Below are 17,600 nucleotides of genomic sequence, written 5' to 3'. Positions count from 1 at the left end.
AATGCGCGCACTGGGGTAGTAACTGAATTTCAGTGGGACAGAGTGGCTAGCAAAACCGCTAGATTTTGTGAATACAGAGTATCCGATCAGGACCAGTTCAACCGTCTTCCAAATTAACTCAGTTACTTTCAGACAAAGTTTAATTTAAGTTGACACCCGGAGATATCTTCAGAACATCGTGCCAAACGTATTTCTAAATCTATGAATAAACTTAAACGGTGGAGGGCATCAGATCTTATTCAATTCAGTATGGAATTTGATTAAAACCACTGAAGTTTGGATATAGGTGGTTTGGACAGATAATGGTAACCAAATTCTATTTGTGACAATCAAATCCAGTGTTGACGCGTCGAAGTGTGTATCAAGGAGATACAAAGTGACGGAAATTGGACAAATACTTAATCTTCATCTCGAATCTTCACATTTCAAGTAGAGTTTTAGTTCAGGACAACTGAACGGGGTGAGCTTTACTGGTATTTTCTTATAGATGAAAGCCACATAGGACTATGTGCGCACGAACTTGACATGGCATAATGGAAAGCTAGAAAATTGGGAGTGCCAAATACTGGGAATGACTTATTACTAGTAAGTTTCTAGAATCTTTGAATTTGAATTTAAACGGAAATTGGCAATTTGTCACACATTTGTAAAAAAAAAAAAAAAAAAAAAAAGCTGTTTTCTTCCTGTCATCGCCACAGACACCTTCGTGGTGGAGAAATGGGATGACAGGGGGCAGCTGAGGTGAGACTGATAAGGACAATGATTGTGCCCGGCGTTGGCATCCCGCTCCCGGAGCGTCTGTTGCTGATGTTGGTCCTGCTGTCTGTCTCTGAGTCGAGGCTCACTCAAGCTTGCCCTGGGCTCATCACTAGTGGCTGCAGCTGTACCGATGACCGCTCCAAAGCCCACTCCACTCAGACTGTTCGGAAAAGAGTCCGCTGCGGTAACGAAGAGCTTTCTGAAACTCCCGAGTCCGGTCTGCTACCGAACCAGACCGTTACTTTGTAAGTCATACATGCTTATTTTTTCCCCGCTTAAAACTGTGAATTTAAAATTAAAATCAATTTGATCCAAACGGAGGAGATGTGGTCTGGGCATCATGAGTGTCCAAACCAAAATTCCAAACACTGTAGACTGATGTATCACTAGCATGATGTAGATAATATATAAAATAATGTTGATAGGGCTACATCTTCATCATTAAGAATCTCTGTGTGCTTTATTATAGCGCAGAACTGAGTAAGAGAAAAACATTTGAGGAAATAATTCTAAAGGATGATAGAAGGGGCAAAGTGCCAACGTGTAAATGGATTATGGGAAATCTACACCTTAGAGGATAGGTGAAGTTGTGGCAAATGTTGGTATCCTATTCATCTTAACAGTGTTATACACTGACTATAACTGAATATGCACATGAGAAAATACATTATGACCTAGTGTTCGTAGTTGCTGGACCCTTGACATTATGAACATTTGAACACTTTATGCATGGCATATGCCGATAAACCCTCCAAACCTGACCTTGCAGTCTCAGTTATGATGGTATTTAATGACTGCCTGAGATAATGGACATGGTTTTGGCTCATAAAGACCATAAGTTTACAGCAGCATAGTAACAGACCACACGAGCTGAAAGCTCAAATCCAATGTCAGTTGTGTCTCTGAAAAGCACAATGTAGGGAGCCCGGTCTGGTCTGGACTGGTGTGGATCCTGACGGAAGACTTTGTGAAGTAAAGCCATAATCTGACCCTGCCCCTTTGTCACAACTCTGTCACTTTAAATCTGCTTCTGGCGCAAGGAAACACACTGGGGTTCAGTTCCCTCCTCCCTCCTCGCTCCCCATACTCACCCCACAATCCAGCTGACTTGGCCTTGCTAAACTAGAATAAACAGAAACACATTTCTTCTCTTTTTATCCTCCCTCTCTGTGCTTTAATGGCGGCTTGGCTCCTTCCTTTAATATCATAACTTCCCAGCAATCTCAGACAGCCGCCTCACAATCGCCTTCTGTTCAGGAAGGAAGGCTGACTGACAGACCGTTGTCCAGCCGACCGGCCCATGATGAGATCCCACACTGCTGTCTGACACTTCAATCATCCTGTATCACTGTCAGTCTGATAGGCTATTCATGTATGGCAGACAATCTCAATTGCTATGATTGATGTGTCTATTCACCAACAAGGGTGGATTTACATTAGTAAAATATGTCTAGGGAGATCTATCTCGCTTCAACATCAGATTTGCAACTTTTCATTTTACACAAGCATTGGATGTGGTGTGGCCATAGCCATATTCCTGCTTAAGACGTCCACATACAGTGCCTTCGGAAAGTATTCAGACACCTTGCCTTTATCCAAATGTTGTTATGTTACAGCCTTATTCTAAAATGGATAAAATAAAAAAAATCCTCACACAATACCCCATAATGACAAAGCAGAAACAGGTTTTTAGACATTTTTGCAAATGGATAAAAAAAATAAAAATCTTTTTTTTTTAAACGTATTTACATAATTATTCAGACCCTTCGCTATGAGACTCGAAATTGAGCTCAGGTGCATCCTGTTTCCATTGATCATCCTTGAGATGTTTCTACAACTTGATTGGAATCCACCTGTGGTCAATTCTACATGTCCATGTAAGGTCCCACAGTTGACAGTGCATGTCAGAGTAAAAAATAAATACAAATAAAATAAAACCCATGAGGTCGAAGGAATTGTCTGTGAGCTCTGAGACAGGATTGTGTTGAGGCACAGATCTGGGGAAGGGTACCAAAAAATGTCTGCAGCATTGAAGGTCCCCAAGAACACAGTGGCCTCCATCATTCTTAAATGGAAGAAGTTTGGAACCACCAAGACTCTTCCTAGAGCTGGCTGCCCGTCCAAACTAAGCAATCAGAGGAGAAGGGCCATGGTCAGGGAGGTGACCTAGAACTCAATGGTCGTACTGACAGAGCTCTAAAGTTCCTCTGTGGAGATGGGATGTCACGCCCTGACCTTAGTTTTCTATGTTTTATTTTGATCAGGTCAGGGTGTGACAAGGGTGGGTATGCTTGTTTGTCCTGTCTAGTGTTTTTTGTATATCTAGGGGTGGTTGTTAGTCTAGGTTTATTATAAGTCTATGGTGGCCTGAATTGGTTCCCAATCAGAGACAGCTGTTTATTGTTGTCACTGATTGGGGATCCTATTTAGGTTGCCATTTTCCATTTTGGTTTTGTGGGTTATTGTTTATGTGTAGTTGCATGCCAGCACTCGTTCTATATAGCTTCCCGTTCATTTTGTTGTTTTGTTAGTTTGTTTAGTGTTCTTTTTTTACTAAAAGAAGAATGTATTCATATCACGCTGCGCCTTGGTCTCCTCTATACGACAAACGTGACAGAATAACCCACCAAACCAGGACCAAGCAGCGTGAAAAGGAGGAAAAGCTCTTAATGGGGAATTGGACCTGGGAGGAGATATTATTTGGAGCAAGACCCTGATCGCAGCCGGGGGAGTATCGCCCTCCTAAGGAGGAGTTAGAGGCAGCGAAAGTGGAACGGTGATACTACGAGGAGAAATACCGGAGAATAAAGGAACAGAGACGATATGAAGGTACACGGCTAGCACGGAAGCCAGAGAGGCAGCCCCAATAAAAACAATTTTGGGGGCACACGAGGAGATTGCATGAGTCAGGTCGGAGACCAGCCAGGAAGGAGGGTGCCGGCTCAGCGCTCCTGTTCTCCAATATACCTCTTTGGACCAGGATCTCCTGCGCCGGCTCTGCGTACTGTGTCTCCGGTGAATCCGCACAGCCCAGTTTGTCCTGTGCCAGCAGGGCGAAAATAAACATCCAGCCAGGACGGGTTGTGTCCGGTGACAGTACCCAGTCCAGAGCATCCGGCGACAGTACCCAGTCCAGAGAGTCCGGTGACAGTACCCAGTCCAGAGCGTCCGGCGACAGTACCCAGTCCAGAGAGTCCGGCGACAGTACCCAGTCCAGAGCGTCCCGCGACAGTACCCAGTCCAGAGCGTCAGGCCTTTATGGTAGAGTGGCTCGACGGAAGCCACTCCTCAGTAAAAGGCACATGACAACCCTCTTGGAGTTTGCCAAAAGGCACCTAAATACTCTCAGACCACGAGAAACAAGATTCTCTAGTCTGATGAAACCAAGATTGAGCTCTTTGGTTTGAATGCCAAGCATCATGTTTGGAGGAAACCTAGCACCATCCCTACGGTGAAGCATGGTGGTGGCAGCATCATGCTGTGGGGATGGTTTTCAGCAGCAGTGACTGGGAAACTAGTCAAGATCAAGGCAAAGATGAAAGGAGCGAAGTACAGAGACATACTTAATGAAAACCTGCTCCAGAGTGCTCAGGACCTCAGACTGGGGCGATGTTTCACCCTCCAACAGGACAACGACCCTAAGCACAGAGCCAAGACAACGCAGGAGTGGCTTCAGGACAAGTCTTTGAGTGTCCTTGAGTGGACCAGCCAAAGCCCTCACTTGAACCTGATCGAACATCTCTGGAGAGACCTGAAAATAGCTATGCAGCAATGCTCCCCATCCAACCTGACAAAGCTTGAGAGAATCTATAGAGAAGAATGGGAGAAACTCCCCAAATACAGGTGTTCCCAGCTGGGTACAACTGTATTTCAGGAGTTTCTCCCATTCTTCAACAAAGTACTGAGTAAAGGGTCTGAATACTTATGTAAATGTGTCATTTCTGTAAAAACGTTTTTTCTAAATTAGCAAACATTTCTAAATGTTTTTTCATTATGGGATATTGTGTATAGAAAAACGATTTAATACATTTTAGAATAAGGCTGTAAATTTTGAAAAAGTCAAGGGGTCTAAATACTTTACAAAGGCACTGTACATAGATTTGGGTTGGTCCTAGCAGAACTAGGCGAAGGGACCATCTGTGCTTTCATACTCCCTCAGGGATGGTTAGAAATGTACAGAATGGGGCCCTGGAGGAAAATGGGGTCATGCTTTTTCAATTTCAGTCAGGGGGAGGGTTTAGTCTTTTTTTACATCTAGTCCAGTGGAGGGTCATGTAATGTAATTTGTAATTCATGAAATTCCTATATTTCTCAGTGTTTTAGAATGAGTTGCTTATTAGTCTATATATACAATATATCAATGTGTGCTAGGCGCGCAATATCAAGTGTGTGTATTAGCTAATTAGTGTGGTCTCAATCAAATTATTCATATCAATTTCTATCTATCTGCGTGCGATTATGATTTTCATATGCACATTTTCGTGGAACAGATTTGTTACAATAATAACGTTTTAATTTCTCAAAATCATTGTCACGTGGTTAATCACAAAAATATGAATTAAAATTATGAAAATCTACAAATCTACAAATTCAGCTAATGTGACCATCAGCCTCTGCCATGTGGACACATTGATACACCAAGAGCCATTGGCAGCTAAAGAAATGAGCGCATGGAACTCAGAGATAGTCTATAGGCCAAGGCAGCAGTAGTCCTATAACTTCCATTGTCAACTAAATATCCTAATGAAAATCCAGGTTCATTCAATCGCATTCATCTCTCTACTCCGCCTGTCTGCCTCCCTTTCTTTCTGTCTTGACTAGCTATTGCTTGTGAAGTGCAATTTTTTTAATCAAATCAATCAACCGAGTCCAGCCCGAAGCTGTTGCTAGCAAACTTGCAACAATGTATCAACTAGCCTGTTCCGGGCCCTCAAGAGTTTCCCGTGCACACTGCTGTGAGAAGTGTTTAACTATTTATCACGTTTCCACTAGATATATGGGATCATCAGAGCATTTCATTTGGCTCTTTCACACCAAGAATTGTGATTATCAAGGGCGAGAGTGTTGGAAAGATTTTTCAAATAGGCTACTGTAAGGAACTATTATCATTAGCAATGGATGTAAACAAATATATATATAGTGTTGAAGTCCGAAGTTTACATACACCTTAGCCAAATACATTTAAACTCAATTTTCCACAATTCCTAACATTTAATCCAAGTAAAATGGCCCAGTCCACCTGGCCGTGCTGCTGCTAAAGTTTCAACTGTTCTGCCTAGCGGTATGATGGCTGCGTGGTCCCATGGTGTCTATACTTGCGTACTATTATTTGTACAGATGAATGTGGTACCTTCAGGTGTTTGGAAATTGCTGGATGAACCAGACTTGTGGAGGTCTACAATTTGTTTCTGAAGTATTGGCTGATTTCTTTTGATTTTCCCATAATGTCAAGCAAAGAGGCACTGAGTTTGAAGGTAGGCCTTGAAATACATCCACAGGTACACCTCCAATTGACTCAAATGATGTCAATTAGCCTATCAGAAGCTTCTAAAGCCATGACATTTTTCTGTAATTTTCCAAGCTGTTTAAAGGCACATTCAACTTAGTGTATGTAAACTTCTGACCCACTGGAATTGTGTGACATAATCTTGTGTCATGCACATAGTAGATGTCCTAACCAACTTGCCAAAACTATAGTTGGTTAACAAGAAATTTGTGGAGTGGTTGAAAAACTAGTTTTAATGATTCCAACCTAAGTGTATGTAAACTTCCTACTTCAACTGAATGACTTTGATGACTTACTGTGTGAGGTGAAGAAAAAAGGACTGAGAAGCTCAGCTTATCAGTGGTGGATGTGGTGAGTTAAGACAATTAGAAATCAGACCTCCCCAGAAGGGCACGTTCTTACATTTGCACGCAGCAGGCCAGGTACATCTATGCATGCTCAAGCACTCACTCCGTCAACATTAACAGGACAGAGAAACCAGATACATGCTCATTGCTCACATAGAGCACTCCAAACCAAAATAATAATAATTATGTATGAAATAAACCTAAACTTGTTTCTCACAGGTGTAGCAGGTTGTGAACTTTGCAAACAACTTTTCCACTCTGAGAATGAGAACTGTAAATTACTGTAGGCCTAATTAATACATGCTTTAACTGAAATGAATGTACCAAATGACAGGGAGTAACGGTACATGTACTACTGGTGGCACATATAATGGGGAATTGATCAAATATGAACAAACAAAGGGCAAACAGTTCACACAATGGAACAATGAATGCGCAAGAACTGGCGAAAGACAGCTAAGCACATTCTGAAGAGCTGAGATCATTCTGGAACATGCCTATATCTTACCTACACACATCTTCTTGTCTCAACTTTTTAAATTATTCCCAAGACACATTATCTTCACATATGTTTTTAGATGATTTTCTCTGACAGCCACAACTCAATAATCACCTAGGCTGTTTGTCATGCACGCTGGCCAAATTGTGGGCTCCCCAACTAGGCATAGGCCTACGTGCTTGTGATTTGAAACAATCCACAGCCATTTTTTTAAAGGACCTAATGATCCTCTGTGGCTAAGTCATGCTCTCTGGGGAAGTATTTTGAATTATTTTATTTAAATTTACTAGGGGAAACTAAGTTTGGAGTTATGTTTGTAAGAATATGTACTTCCATCCCGAGTCTTTTGCACTGCTGGGATGGTGTAAATAAAACTGAGCATTACACACTGCTATGGGTATTCCAAGGAGGTCAACTTTGATGTCTTGCTATAATTGATTTGAATAAAAACAATATGTTTCTTGCCCATGATGTATTTATCAGAGTTATTGACCTCACAATATGCCAGATTCGAGTAACCTGTGACTCCTGTGTCTACACAGGCAGCCCAATTCGGATCTTTCTCCACTAATTGGTCTTTTGACCAATCAGATTGGATTATTTACCAATAATTGGGCAAAATATCAGAAATTGGGATGCCTGTGTGAACGCAGCTATTGTGGTGCTGAAACTTGAAGCGGCAGCAATCATTAGGAATTGGACAGCTCATGGTGCTGAAAGTAGGCAAATTCGAGTAGGCATAATTAATTTAAAACGTCTTCATTTTCTTTTGACTTTACAAACACCAAGAGGGCTTTGTGTTGGAGGTTACTTCTTCCTATTTACGTAGGTAGGCCTACGTGTTCGACAGATGAATTTAGGCTATAGGTTGGTATCCATAGATTTGTTGGCCAATTCCTTTACCCACCATGCACTCTTTAAATAGCCTACTGTACCTCAGTGTCAGTGAAGGGCTGTTAAAACCACAACTCAAATTGAGGGGGTATGAGAGGGTATGCCATAGGCCTACCTTTTATTAAAGAACATTGCATTGCATTGCATACCCATTGTTAAATAAAGATTTTGAAGAAAAGTAAACAGATCAAATTATATAAAGTCATTTATAAAAGCGCTTTGGGTCTGCGATGCTTTATGCTAGAAACAAGCTGTAAAATACGTTGGAAAGATGTGACTCCGATGCATATGGGGATATCGTTGTTTAGTTTCTTTGACATTCAGAAGCTGAGCTACAGCTTCTATAGCCAAAGAGCCAAAAATGTACTTTGCTTGGGAAGTAATCTCATTCTGTCACTGTCAATTGATTAAGCTGTTCGCTCTCTGTACAATAGAAGATGATCAAACCCAGAAAGCTTTTAGGGACTTGTGACCTTCTCACACGGTGACCTTCTCTTGTTGGGTTAAGCCACGGAACAAGAGTAGCTAGCAGTTAAAGCTTACATTTTTCTGTGTTGTTAGGCCTACTCTGTCTGGGATGGAAATTACATCTCAGATTTAATTATTTGCTAACAGGGAGAGTTTCGTTGCAAACAAGACACAGTGTTTTGGTACTGGAGAAATAAGATAAAATGAACGCATATGCCAAGATGAACGTCTCTCTGTCCATTTTTTGCCTATAATTTCAGTAATTTCTGTGGTATTCTGCTAAGGTCTCCAGACATAAAATGACGTAGAATTGCATGAAATGTATATCAAAGGAAAATATGATGATAGATTCAGTGCTTTTACTACAAAGGAGATTTTTCCATCATTACTCTTGTCCATGGTGGTCTACGAACCCACATGGTGGCCCGCAGCACTGTGCGCTATCAAAATGCCTGTGTTGTCATGTAATGCTTACAGTAGGAAGAACAGTTTCTAAAACTGTGCAAGTGATATAAAACACAAAATATTCATTGATATACTGTAATGTGTAAATACTTTACCAAGTAGCCAACCTGCTTGAAACAAAACCCTTGTAATTACAGTAAAATACTGTGAAATGCAATAGGTAGGTAGCCTAGCGGTAGGTAGCCTAGTGGTTAAGAGCGTTGGGAGAGTAATCGAAAGGTCGATGGATAGAATCCCCTAGCCAACTAGGTGAAAAATCTGTCAATGTGCCCCTGATTCCAAGATGGCTTAGCAGTTGGACATTTGTTTTGTCTTGTCTTGTCCTGTCCCATGTTTTCTTCGTATCTATTTCGTATCTATTTTATTATATTTTTGAATCTCAATTTCCATCTACGGACTGAACATACTCTCCTGCAACCGACCTCACCCAATATGGTATGGATCTGCTATTTTTTATACTTTAGAACCCAAACCCCCATCAGAAACTAGCCAGCTAACTAGCTACTAGCTAGTAGTCAGTTAGCCACTGCTAGCGGTCATCACCGTTAAATCGGGCATCAGCTAGCCTCAGCCGGGTCAATTCCTACCAGTCTGTACAGCGCGATATCAATCCAGAGCATATCGGATTGCTTGTTCTCTACCACATCTCCAGATTCCTACCGCAAGCTCTGAACCTTACACCGGATCATCGCAGCTAGCTAGTTGCTATCTGAGTGGCTACTCCTGCCTAACGTCTCTCTCCCAAAGCAAGCACCAGTTAGCCTCAAGCTAGGCCCATCTCCCAGCTAGCCAAAGAGATCTATCAGACAATTCCCTGGCGTCAATACCTCTTTTGCCAATTGGCCTGGACCCATTGCTGCTGACACGGAGCCCCGCAGATCCATCACGACTGGTCTGCCAACGTAACCGTCCGAGGGGGTTTTAACAGGCTCTTCCGTTCCGACGTCCCCCTGAGGCCCATCTTCTAGCCTGCTGCTAACCCCGGCCTGCTAGCTGTCTAAATCGCCGTGTCTTCAGCTCGCCTAGCTACACACTGGACCCTATGATCACTCGTCTACACATACCTCTCCCTAATGTCAATATGCCTTGTCTATTCCTGTTTTGGTTAGTGATTATTGTCTTATTGGCTTAAATGGTGCCTCTAGAGACAAAACCTCTCTCATCGTCACTCAATGCCTAGGTTTACCTCCACTGTACTCACATCCTACCATACCCTTGTCTGTACATTATGCCTTGAATCTATTCTTCCTCACCCAGAAATCTGCTCCTTTTACTCTCTGTTCCGAACGCACTAGACGACCAGTTCTTCTAGCCTATAGCCATACCCTTATCCTACTCCTCCTCTGTTCCTCTGGTGATAGAGGTTAACCCAGGCCCTGCAGCCCCCAGAATCACTCCCATTCCCCAGGCGCTCTCATTTTTTGACTTCTGTAACCATAAAAGCCTTGGTTTCATGCATGTTAACATTAGAAGCCTCCTAAGCCTCCCTAAGTTTGTTTCATTCACTGCTTTAGTACACTCTGCCAACCTGGATGTCCTAACCGTGTCTGAATCCTGGTTTAGGAAGGCCACCAAAAATCCTGAAATTTCCATCCCTAACTATAACATTTTCCGACAAGATAAAACTGCCAAAGGAGGCGGAGTTGCAATCTACCGCAGAGATAGCCTGCAGAGTTCTGTCATGCTATCCAGGTCTGTGCCCAAACAATTCAAGCTTCTACTTTTAAAAATCCACCTTTCCAGAAACAAGTCTCTCACCGTTGTCGCTCGTTATAGAACCCCGCCAGCCCCCAGCTGTGCCCTGGACACCATATGTGAATTGATCGCCCCCCATCCTATCTTCAGAGTTTGTACTGTTAGGTGGCCTAAACAGGGACATGCTTAACACCCTGGCTGTCCTACAATCTAAAATAGATACCCTCAATCTCACACAAATTGTCAATGAACCTACCAGGTACAACCCTAAATCCATAACCATGGGCACCCTCTTAGATATCATACTGACCAACTTGCCCTCTAAATACACCTCTGCTGTCTTCAACCAGGATCTCAGCGATCACTGCCTCATTGCCTGCGTGCATAATGGACCCCTGTTAAACAACCCCCTCATCACTGTCAAACGCTCCCTAAAACACTTCAGCGAGCAGACCTTTCTAATCGACCTGGCCAGGGTATCCTGGAAGGATCTTGACCTCATCCCGTCAGTAGAGGATGCCTGGTTGCTCTTCAAAAGTGCTTTCCTCACCATCTTAAATAAGCATGCCCCGTTCAAAAAATGTAGAACTAAGAACAGATATAGCCCTTGGTTCAACACAGACTTGACTGACCTTGACCAGCACAAAAACATCCTAAGGCTAGCTTTTTCAAACATAAATTTGCTTCCTGTAGCACTGATTCCAAAACGTTTTGGGACACTGTAAAGTCCATGGAGAATAAGAGCATCTCCTCCCAGCTGCCCACTGGACAGAGGATAGGAAACACTGTCACCACCGATAAATATACGATAATCGATAATTTCAATAAGCATTTTTCGACGGCTGGCCATGCTTTCCACCTGGCTACCCCTACCCCGGCCAACATCTCAGCACCACCTGCAGCAACTTGCCCAAGCCCCCCCCCGCTGCTTCTCCTTCGCCCAAATCCAGACAGCTGATGTTCTGAAAGAACTGCAGAATCTGGATCCCCACAAATCAGCTGGGCTAGACAATCTGGACCCTTTCTTTTAAAAATGTTCCTCCAAAAAATGTTTCACCACTATTACTAGCCTGTTCAATCTCTCTTTCCTATCGTCTGAGATCTCCAAAGATTGGAAAGTTGCCGCGATTATCCCCCTCTTCAAAGGGGGAGACACTCTAGACCCAAACTGTTAGAGACCTATATCCATCCTGCCCTGCCTTTCTAAAATCTTCAAAAGCCAAATTAACAAACAGATCACCGACTATTTCTAATCCCACCGTATCTTCTCCACTATGCAGTCTGGTTTGCGAGCTGGTCATGGGTGCATCTCAACCACGCTCAAGGTTCTAAACAATATCATAACCGCCATCGATTGGCTTCTCAAATTGCTTTCTTGGCTTCTCAAATGAAGTTTGGTTCATCTGGTTCACCAACTGCTTCTCAGATAGAGTTCAGTGTGTCAAAGCAGAAGGCCTGTTGTCCAGACCTCTGGCAGTGTCTATGGGGGTGCCACAGGGTTCAATTCTCGGGTCGACACTTCTCTGTGTACATCAACGATGCTGCTCTTGCTGTTGGTGATTCTCTGATCCACCTCTACGCAGACGACACCATTCTGTATACATCTGGCTCTTTGTTGGACACTGTGCTAACTAACAAACCTCGAAATGAGCTTCAACGCCATACAACACTCCTTCCTCCAACTGCTTTTAAATGCTAGTAAAACTAAGTGCATGCTCTTCAACCGATTGCTGCCTGCACCCTCCCGCCAGACTAGCATCACTACTCTGGACGGTTCTGACCTAGAATATGTGGACAACTACAATACCTAGGTGTCTGGTTAGACTGTAAACTCTCCTTCCAGACTCACATTAAGCATCTCCAATCTAAAATTAAATCTAGAATCGGCTTCCGGTTTCGCAACAAAGCCTCCTTCACTCACGCTACCAAACATAGGCTCGTAAAACTGACTATCTTACTGTTCCTACCGATCTACAATGGCCTCTAACACTCTACTCAGCAAACTGGATGTAGTCTATCACAGTGCCATCCGTTTTGTCACCAAAACCCCATACACCACCCACCACTGCGACCTGTATGCTCTCGTTGGCTGGCCCTCACTACATATTCGTCGCCAGACCCACTGGCTTCAGGTCATCTATAAGTCTTTGCTAGGTAAAGCACCGCCTTATCTCAGCTCACTGGTCACCATAGCAACACTCACACGTAGCACGCACTCCAGTAGGTATATTTCACTGGTCATCCCCAAAGCCAACACTTACTTTAGCCGCCTTTCCTTCCAGTTCTCTGTTGCCAATGACTGGAACGAATTTCAAAAATCACTGAAGCTGGAGTCATATCTCCCTCTCTAACTTTAAGCATCAGCTGTTAGAGCAGCTTATCGATCACTGTACCTGTACACAGCCAATCTGTAAATTGCACACCCAACTACCTCATCCCCATATTATAACTTACCCTCTTGCTCTTTTGCACCCCAGTATCTCTACTTGCACATCATCATCTGCACATATATCACTCCAGTGTTAATGCTAAATTGTAATTATTTTGCCTCTTTGGCCTATTTATTGCCTACCTCCCTACTCTTCTACATTTGCACACACTATACATAGATTTTTTCTTTTGTGTTATTGACTGTACGTTTGTTTATGTGTAACTCTGTGTTGTTGTTTTTGTCTTACTGCTTTGCTTTATCTTGGCCAGGTCGTAGCTGTAAATGAGAACTCAACTGACCTACCTGGTTAAATGAAGGTGATATAAAAAATAAAATAAATTGACCAAGGCACTGAAACCTATTTTCTCCTGTAAGTTGCTCTGGATAAGAGTGTCTGCTAAAATGTCAAATGTAAAATGTAAATGTAATACAAACCCCTCCCCTCAATTCATTTAATTAATTCATCCATCCATTCATTCATTACGATTATAGTAGCATTTACTTTTTTTTACCGTATAATACTGTCAATACACAGTAATTGTTTTTATACCGTATTTATATTACAGTAGGTGCACTGTAATATTAGATACCTCATTTTGCTTTCCACCGAGCTGCCTCCAAAGAACACAATGTTTTTACTCATTTAAGTGTTTCCCAAGGTACTCCGCTCCTCCACAATCCCACAATTCTCCTTTTCTCTGACCCAGTGGGAGCATCACTCGCCTTCATATGGCGCAGTAAAACCTCATACAGGGCCATTGGTGCATGCAAAGGAGGTACATCCAGAGGATTTATGCCAGAGGGAGCCCAAGGCGGTTAGCGGTCCATTTATAGGGCCTTGTGTTTTTGCTTAATAAAGGCAGCATAAACATCTGCGGAACACGTTTCTCAGAACTAGAGGAGAGGAAAGCATTTTAAAAATGGCCTAGGTGGCAGCAGTGGAGGTGATTGAAGATAATATCGCATCCCTGCACCTACTAATTTCACTTTATTTGTTTTCCTACACATGTTTAGCATACTGTGACACTTTTATGTTGTTGTGTATTAGGAGCAAACAATTCCTTCCCACATTCATGTGAAAAACTGTCCAAGGCCATCCTTACCATTTCTTTACTGAAATACGAGGTGACTGGTAAGGTAATTTGCCAGAAAGCTTTCAATGAATTGCTCCAAACACTGATGCTCTCATCCTCGCCCATGACATTAGCTCCAGATGTGGAATGTGAAAAGTCGTGTTGATATTCCTGTTATTCCTGACATTCCTTACTCTGTGCAGACTGTATCCTAGGTGCAGTAGGGGGGCTCAGCCTTTGCCTGCTCTGCATCATTCCCTCCCCAGATTTGGTTACCTGTCGCCCAGGCCCTCTCTTGGGGCAGGTTAGAGGAATATCCTGCTCCATGTTTCCATGCAGCCAGCGGTGGACAGGGCTATGGTGCTAGGGGACACCAGGCCTGACCCAGGTCTTCTGGGGCTGACTGCTACGTTTAATGCAAAACAGCTGGCCCCCATGAACATTCCAGCTGAGGCCGCTCAGCCCATGGGAAATCCCAACGGGGGTTTGTTTATTAACAGTATTAGTTGGATGTTTGTTATTCCAGTGGACCATAAAGGAACAAACAGTGAGCCTAACACTGTCACCTCCTCCTGCGACTCACCACACCTTGTGGGCTTTGGATTGGTTGAACATTGTGTGGGAAATTTAAATCAGTTAGGTTGAAGTATATCATATAGCATTGGATATCCTCCATTGGTGTACGTTAAAATATTTTAAATGGCTGCCCTTTGGTACATTTTTCATTGACTTACAACTTATCAGTGGTTTAGGGTTACAATTCTATTCCCAGCCTATTCCCAGCCAATTCTCCATGAGTTAGTCATCTTTTCCCTCATTCTCTCTATCTCTCCCTCTTTCTCTCCCTCCCTCCCCACCCCTCTATCATGAGTTCATCCACACACAGTAACTCTCAACATAAATATTTAGCCGTCTTGGTAGGATACTGCCATGTCTAAACTCCTTCCAGATGTGAGCCTGCTCAGGGCTGGGCTGTGTTTAGGGCTAATTGCACACGGCTGTGAAGGCGAGGGATAGCAGGGAGAGGGAGAGAAGAGGTATAGCAGAGGGAAGAGGTATAGCAGAGGGAAGAGGGGAGAGAGGGAGAAGAGGTAGAGAAGAGCGAGAATTAAGGAGAAGAGAGAGAAGAGGTACAGCAGAGGAGAGAGAAAAATGGTAGAACAGAGGGAGAGGGAGAAAAGAGAGGGGGAGAGGCTGAGTCTACAGGCTTGGCAGCATTGTCGGTCGGTGCCGTTTAAGATTAGGGAGGACAATTTGTTTTTAATGAGCATGGCCTTATTTCTATTACAGCATACTGGATGATTGTCATTCATATTCCATTCACCTAGCTCAATGTAACTACGTGATACTCAAACTTGCCCTATACCCATCATGAATAGTAATAGTTACTTGGTGATGTGGATATATTTAGTTTAGTTTTATCTAAAAAAGGATCAATTTTTGTACTTTTCTTAAATTCACTGAGTAGAATGGTCCTCCCCTTCCTCCTCTGAGAAACCTCCACTTGTTCATAGGGATGTGGCCCAGGAGGCTGACTGCTCCCCAGTCTCTGCCTCTCTCTTTGCCCACTGGACCTCAGGCACCGGGGGAAGAGCTAGGGAAGAGACTAAACCTATAGTATAGTTTCGATACAGTAGCATAATTTAATGAAAAGTAATTTGATGTTAACCACCCGGTAATTAGTATTTATTGATTTATTTTGCCAAATATTAGGACTAGTTTTGGGAACGTGTGTGTGTTTTGTTGTGTGTATGGGTGTCAGTGTGTGTGTGTGTGTGTGTGTGTGTGTGTGTGTGTGTGTGTGTGTGTGTATGCGTGCATACCTGTGTGTTATGTAGTTTAGCACTTTGTGAAGGATACAGAGAAGCTACACATTGGAGGTTACACATCCCATTTCTTTTAGCAAGGTCTGGAGAACCATGGATCCTCTGTCTCTAATGGTAAATACACTGTAGCACTGAGGTGGTGAAAACACATCTTCAGTGGGAGGGAGTGTACTGTCTATACGTCTGGGTGGTTATTATTTATGCTTTTATAAAAGTTAAAACCGCTCCCCTCCTTTGCCATTTGTTTTCACTGTTGCCTGTTACTGATGACCTTGGTCCAGCAAGTGCCAACCCAAAGGAGTGGCCGCAGATGTGAGGGGTGGCAGGCTGGGCGGCACCAATGCCTGTCCTTGGCCGTCAGCAGGCACTGAAAGGAATGTGTAGCAGCAGGACACCCCCTCAGACAGCTGCAGTGAGGCTGCTCTCTGCCTGCGTGGGCACAGTAGGGCCTGGGTTCTGTCCCTACTGTACACCACTGTCTATATGGATTCTAATGGGAGTGTTATAGTGTCTCCCATCGATCCAACATTGTGATCTTCAAGTTTCAAGTTTTATTAGTCGTATGTACGGGATACACATGGTATACACCACCCAATGAAATGCATCTTGGGAATGGGGTGGGCCGTGTGGGTTATCAAAAGGGCTAGCAGATGTGCCATTGGTTTGTGTTGGGTCTGTGAGTCAGTATGTGTTGAGACAGGAGTATGTCGATGAAATTTCCCAACAGCCATCTTATCAACAGAGAGAATTCCAAAAGCTTGGAGTTGTGGAGCACTCAGAACACACAGGCATTCCTGCTGGGAGAGGGTTTATTTGTGTGGGGAAAGGTGTTGAGAGGAGGGGGAGTGGGCTCTCCTATGTCCACACATGTTAGGTGGAGCTAGGGTTGTTGCGGTGACCGGTGACCGTATTACCACCACATCGTCGGTCACGAGTCATGAAGGTAGTCAAATTCCACATGACCTTTAAGTCATGGTAATTATGCTTCTCCAAGCTCTGATGCTCCTGATGGTCAATAGTAGCCTACCAAACGTTCTAACTGCCTGGTATTCAGCACTCTATTGTCCCTCTAATCACTCTGACATCAATGCAAATGTAATCGAAAATATAATCAAACACTTCATGAGAGCCCATGAGCTCATGTTGCGCAACATTTCAATAGGCTATGCAATTCCGCGAGAAAACAGAGTGATGGTATCACATTTCAGGTAAGACCCAAATGCAGACTTTGTTGAAGTAACTATGTTTATTACTGCAACAGGGGCAGGCAAACGACAGGTCAAGGCAGGCAGGGGTCGATAATCCAGAGTAGTGGGTCAAAGGTACAGGATGGCAGGTAGGCTCAGGGTCAGGTCAGGCATAGGTCATTAATCCAGAGTAGGGGCAAAGGTACCGGACAGCAGGCAGGCTCAGGGTCAGGTCAGGCATAGGTCATTAATCCAGAGTAGGGGCAAAGGTACCGGACAGCAAGCAGGCTCAGGGGCAGGCAGAGTGGAAGTAACTATGTTTATTACTGCAACAGGGGCAGGCAAACGACAGGTCAAGGCAGGCAGGGGTCGATAATCCAGAGTAGTGGGTCAAAGGTACAGGATGGCAGGTAGGCTCAGGGTCAGGTCAGGCATAGGTCATTAATCCAG

The 17,600-nt window shown here is 43.6% G+C and overlaps 1 protein-coding gene across 1 annotated transcript in view; it reads left to right on the top strand.

Moving 5' to 3' along the window:
* The first annotated feature begins 31 nt into the window (after nt 1-31).
* LOC110525659 (adhesion G protein-coupled receptor A2) overlaps nt 32-17,600 on the top strand; it is a 56,287-nt gene continuing 38,718 nt past the window's right edge. Inside the window, exon 1 of the mRNA XM_021605987.3 lies at nt 32-1,004. Coding sequence (XP_021461662.3) covers nt 760-1,004 — 245 coding nt within the window. The 5' untranslated portion in view covers nt 32-759. The remainder of the gene's footprint in view (nt 1,005-17,600) is intronic.

The sequence above is a fragment of the Oncorhynchus mykiss genome, chromosome 6, assembly GCF_057628025.1.
Source record: "Oncorhynchus mykiss isolate SJ-2025 chromosome 6, ASM5762802v1, whole genome shotgun sequence".
NCBI classification, from domain to species: Eukaryota; Metazoa; Chordata; class Actinopteri; order Salmoniformes; family Salmonidae; genus Oncorhynchus; species Oncorhynchus mykiss.
This window is presented reverse-complemented; position numbering and strand designations above follow the sequence as displayed.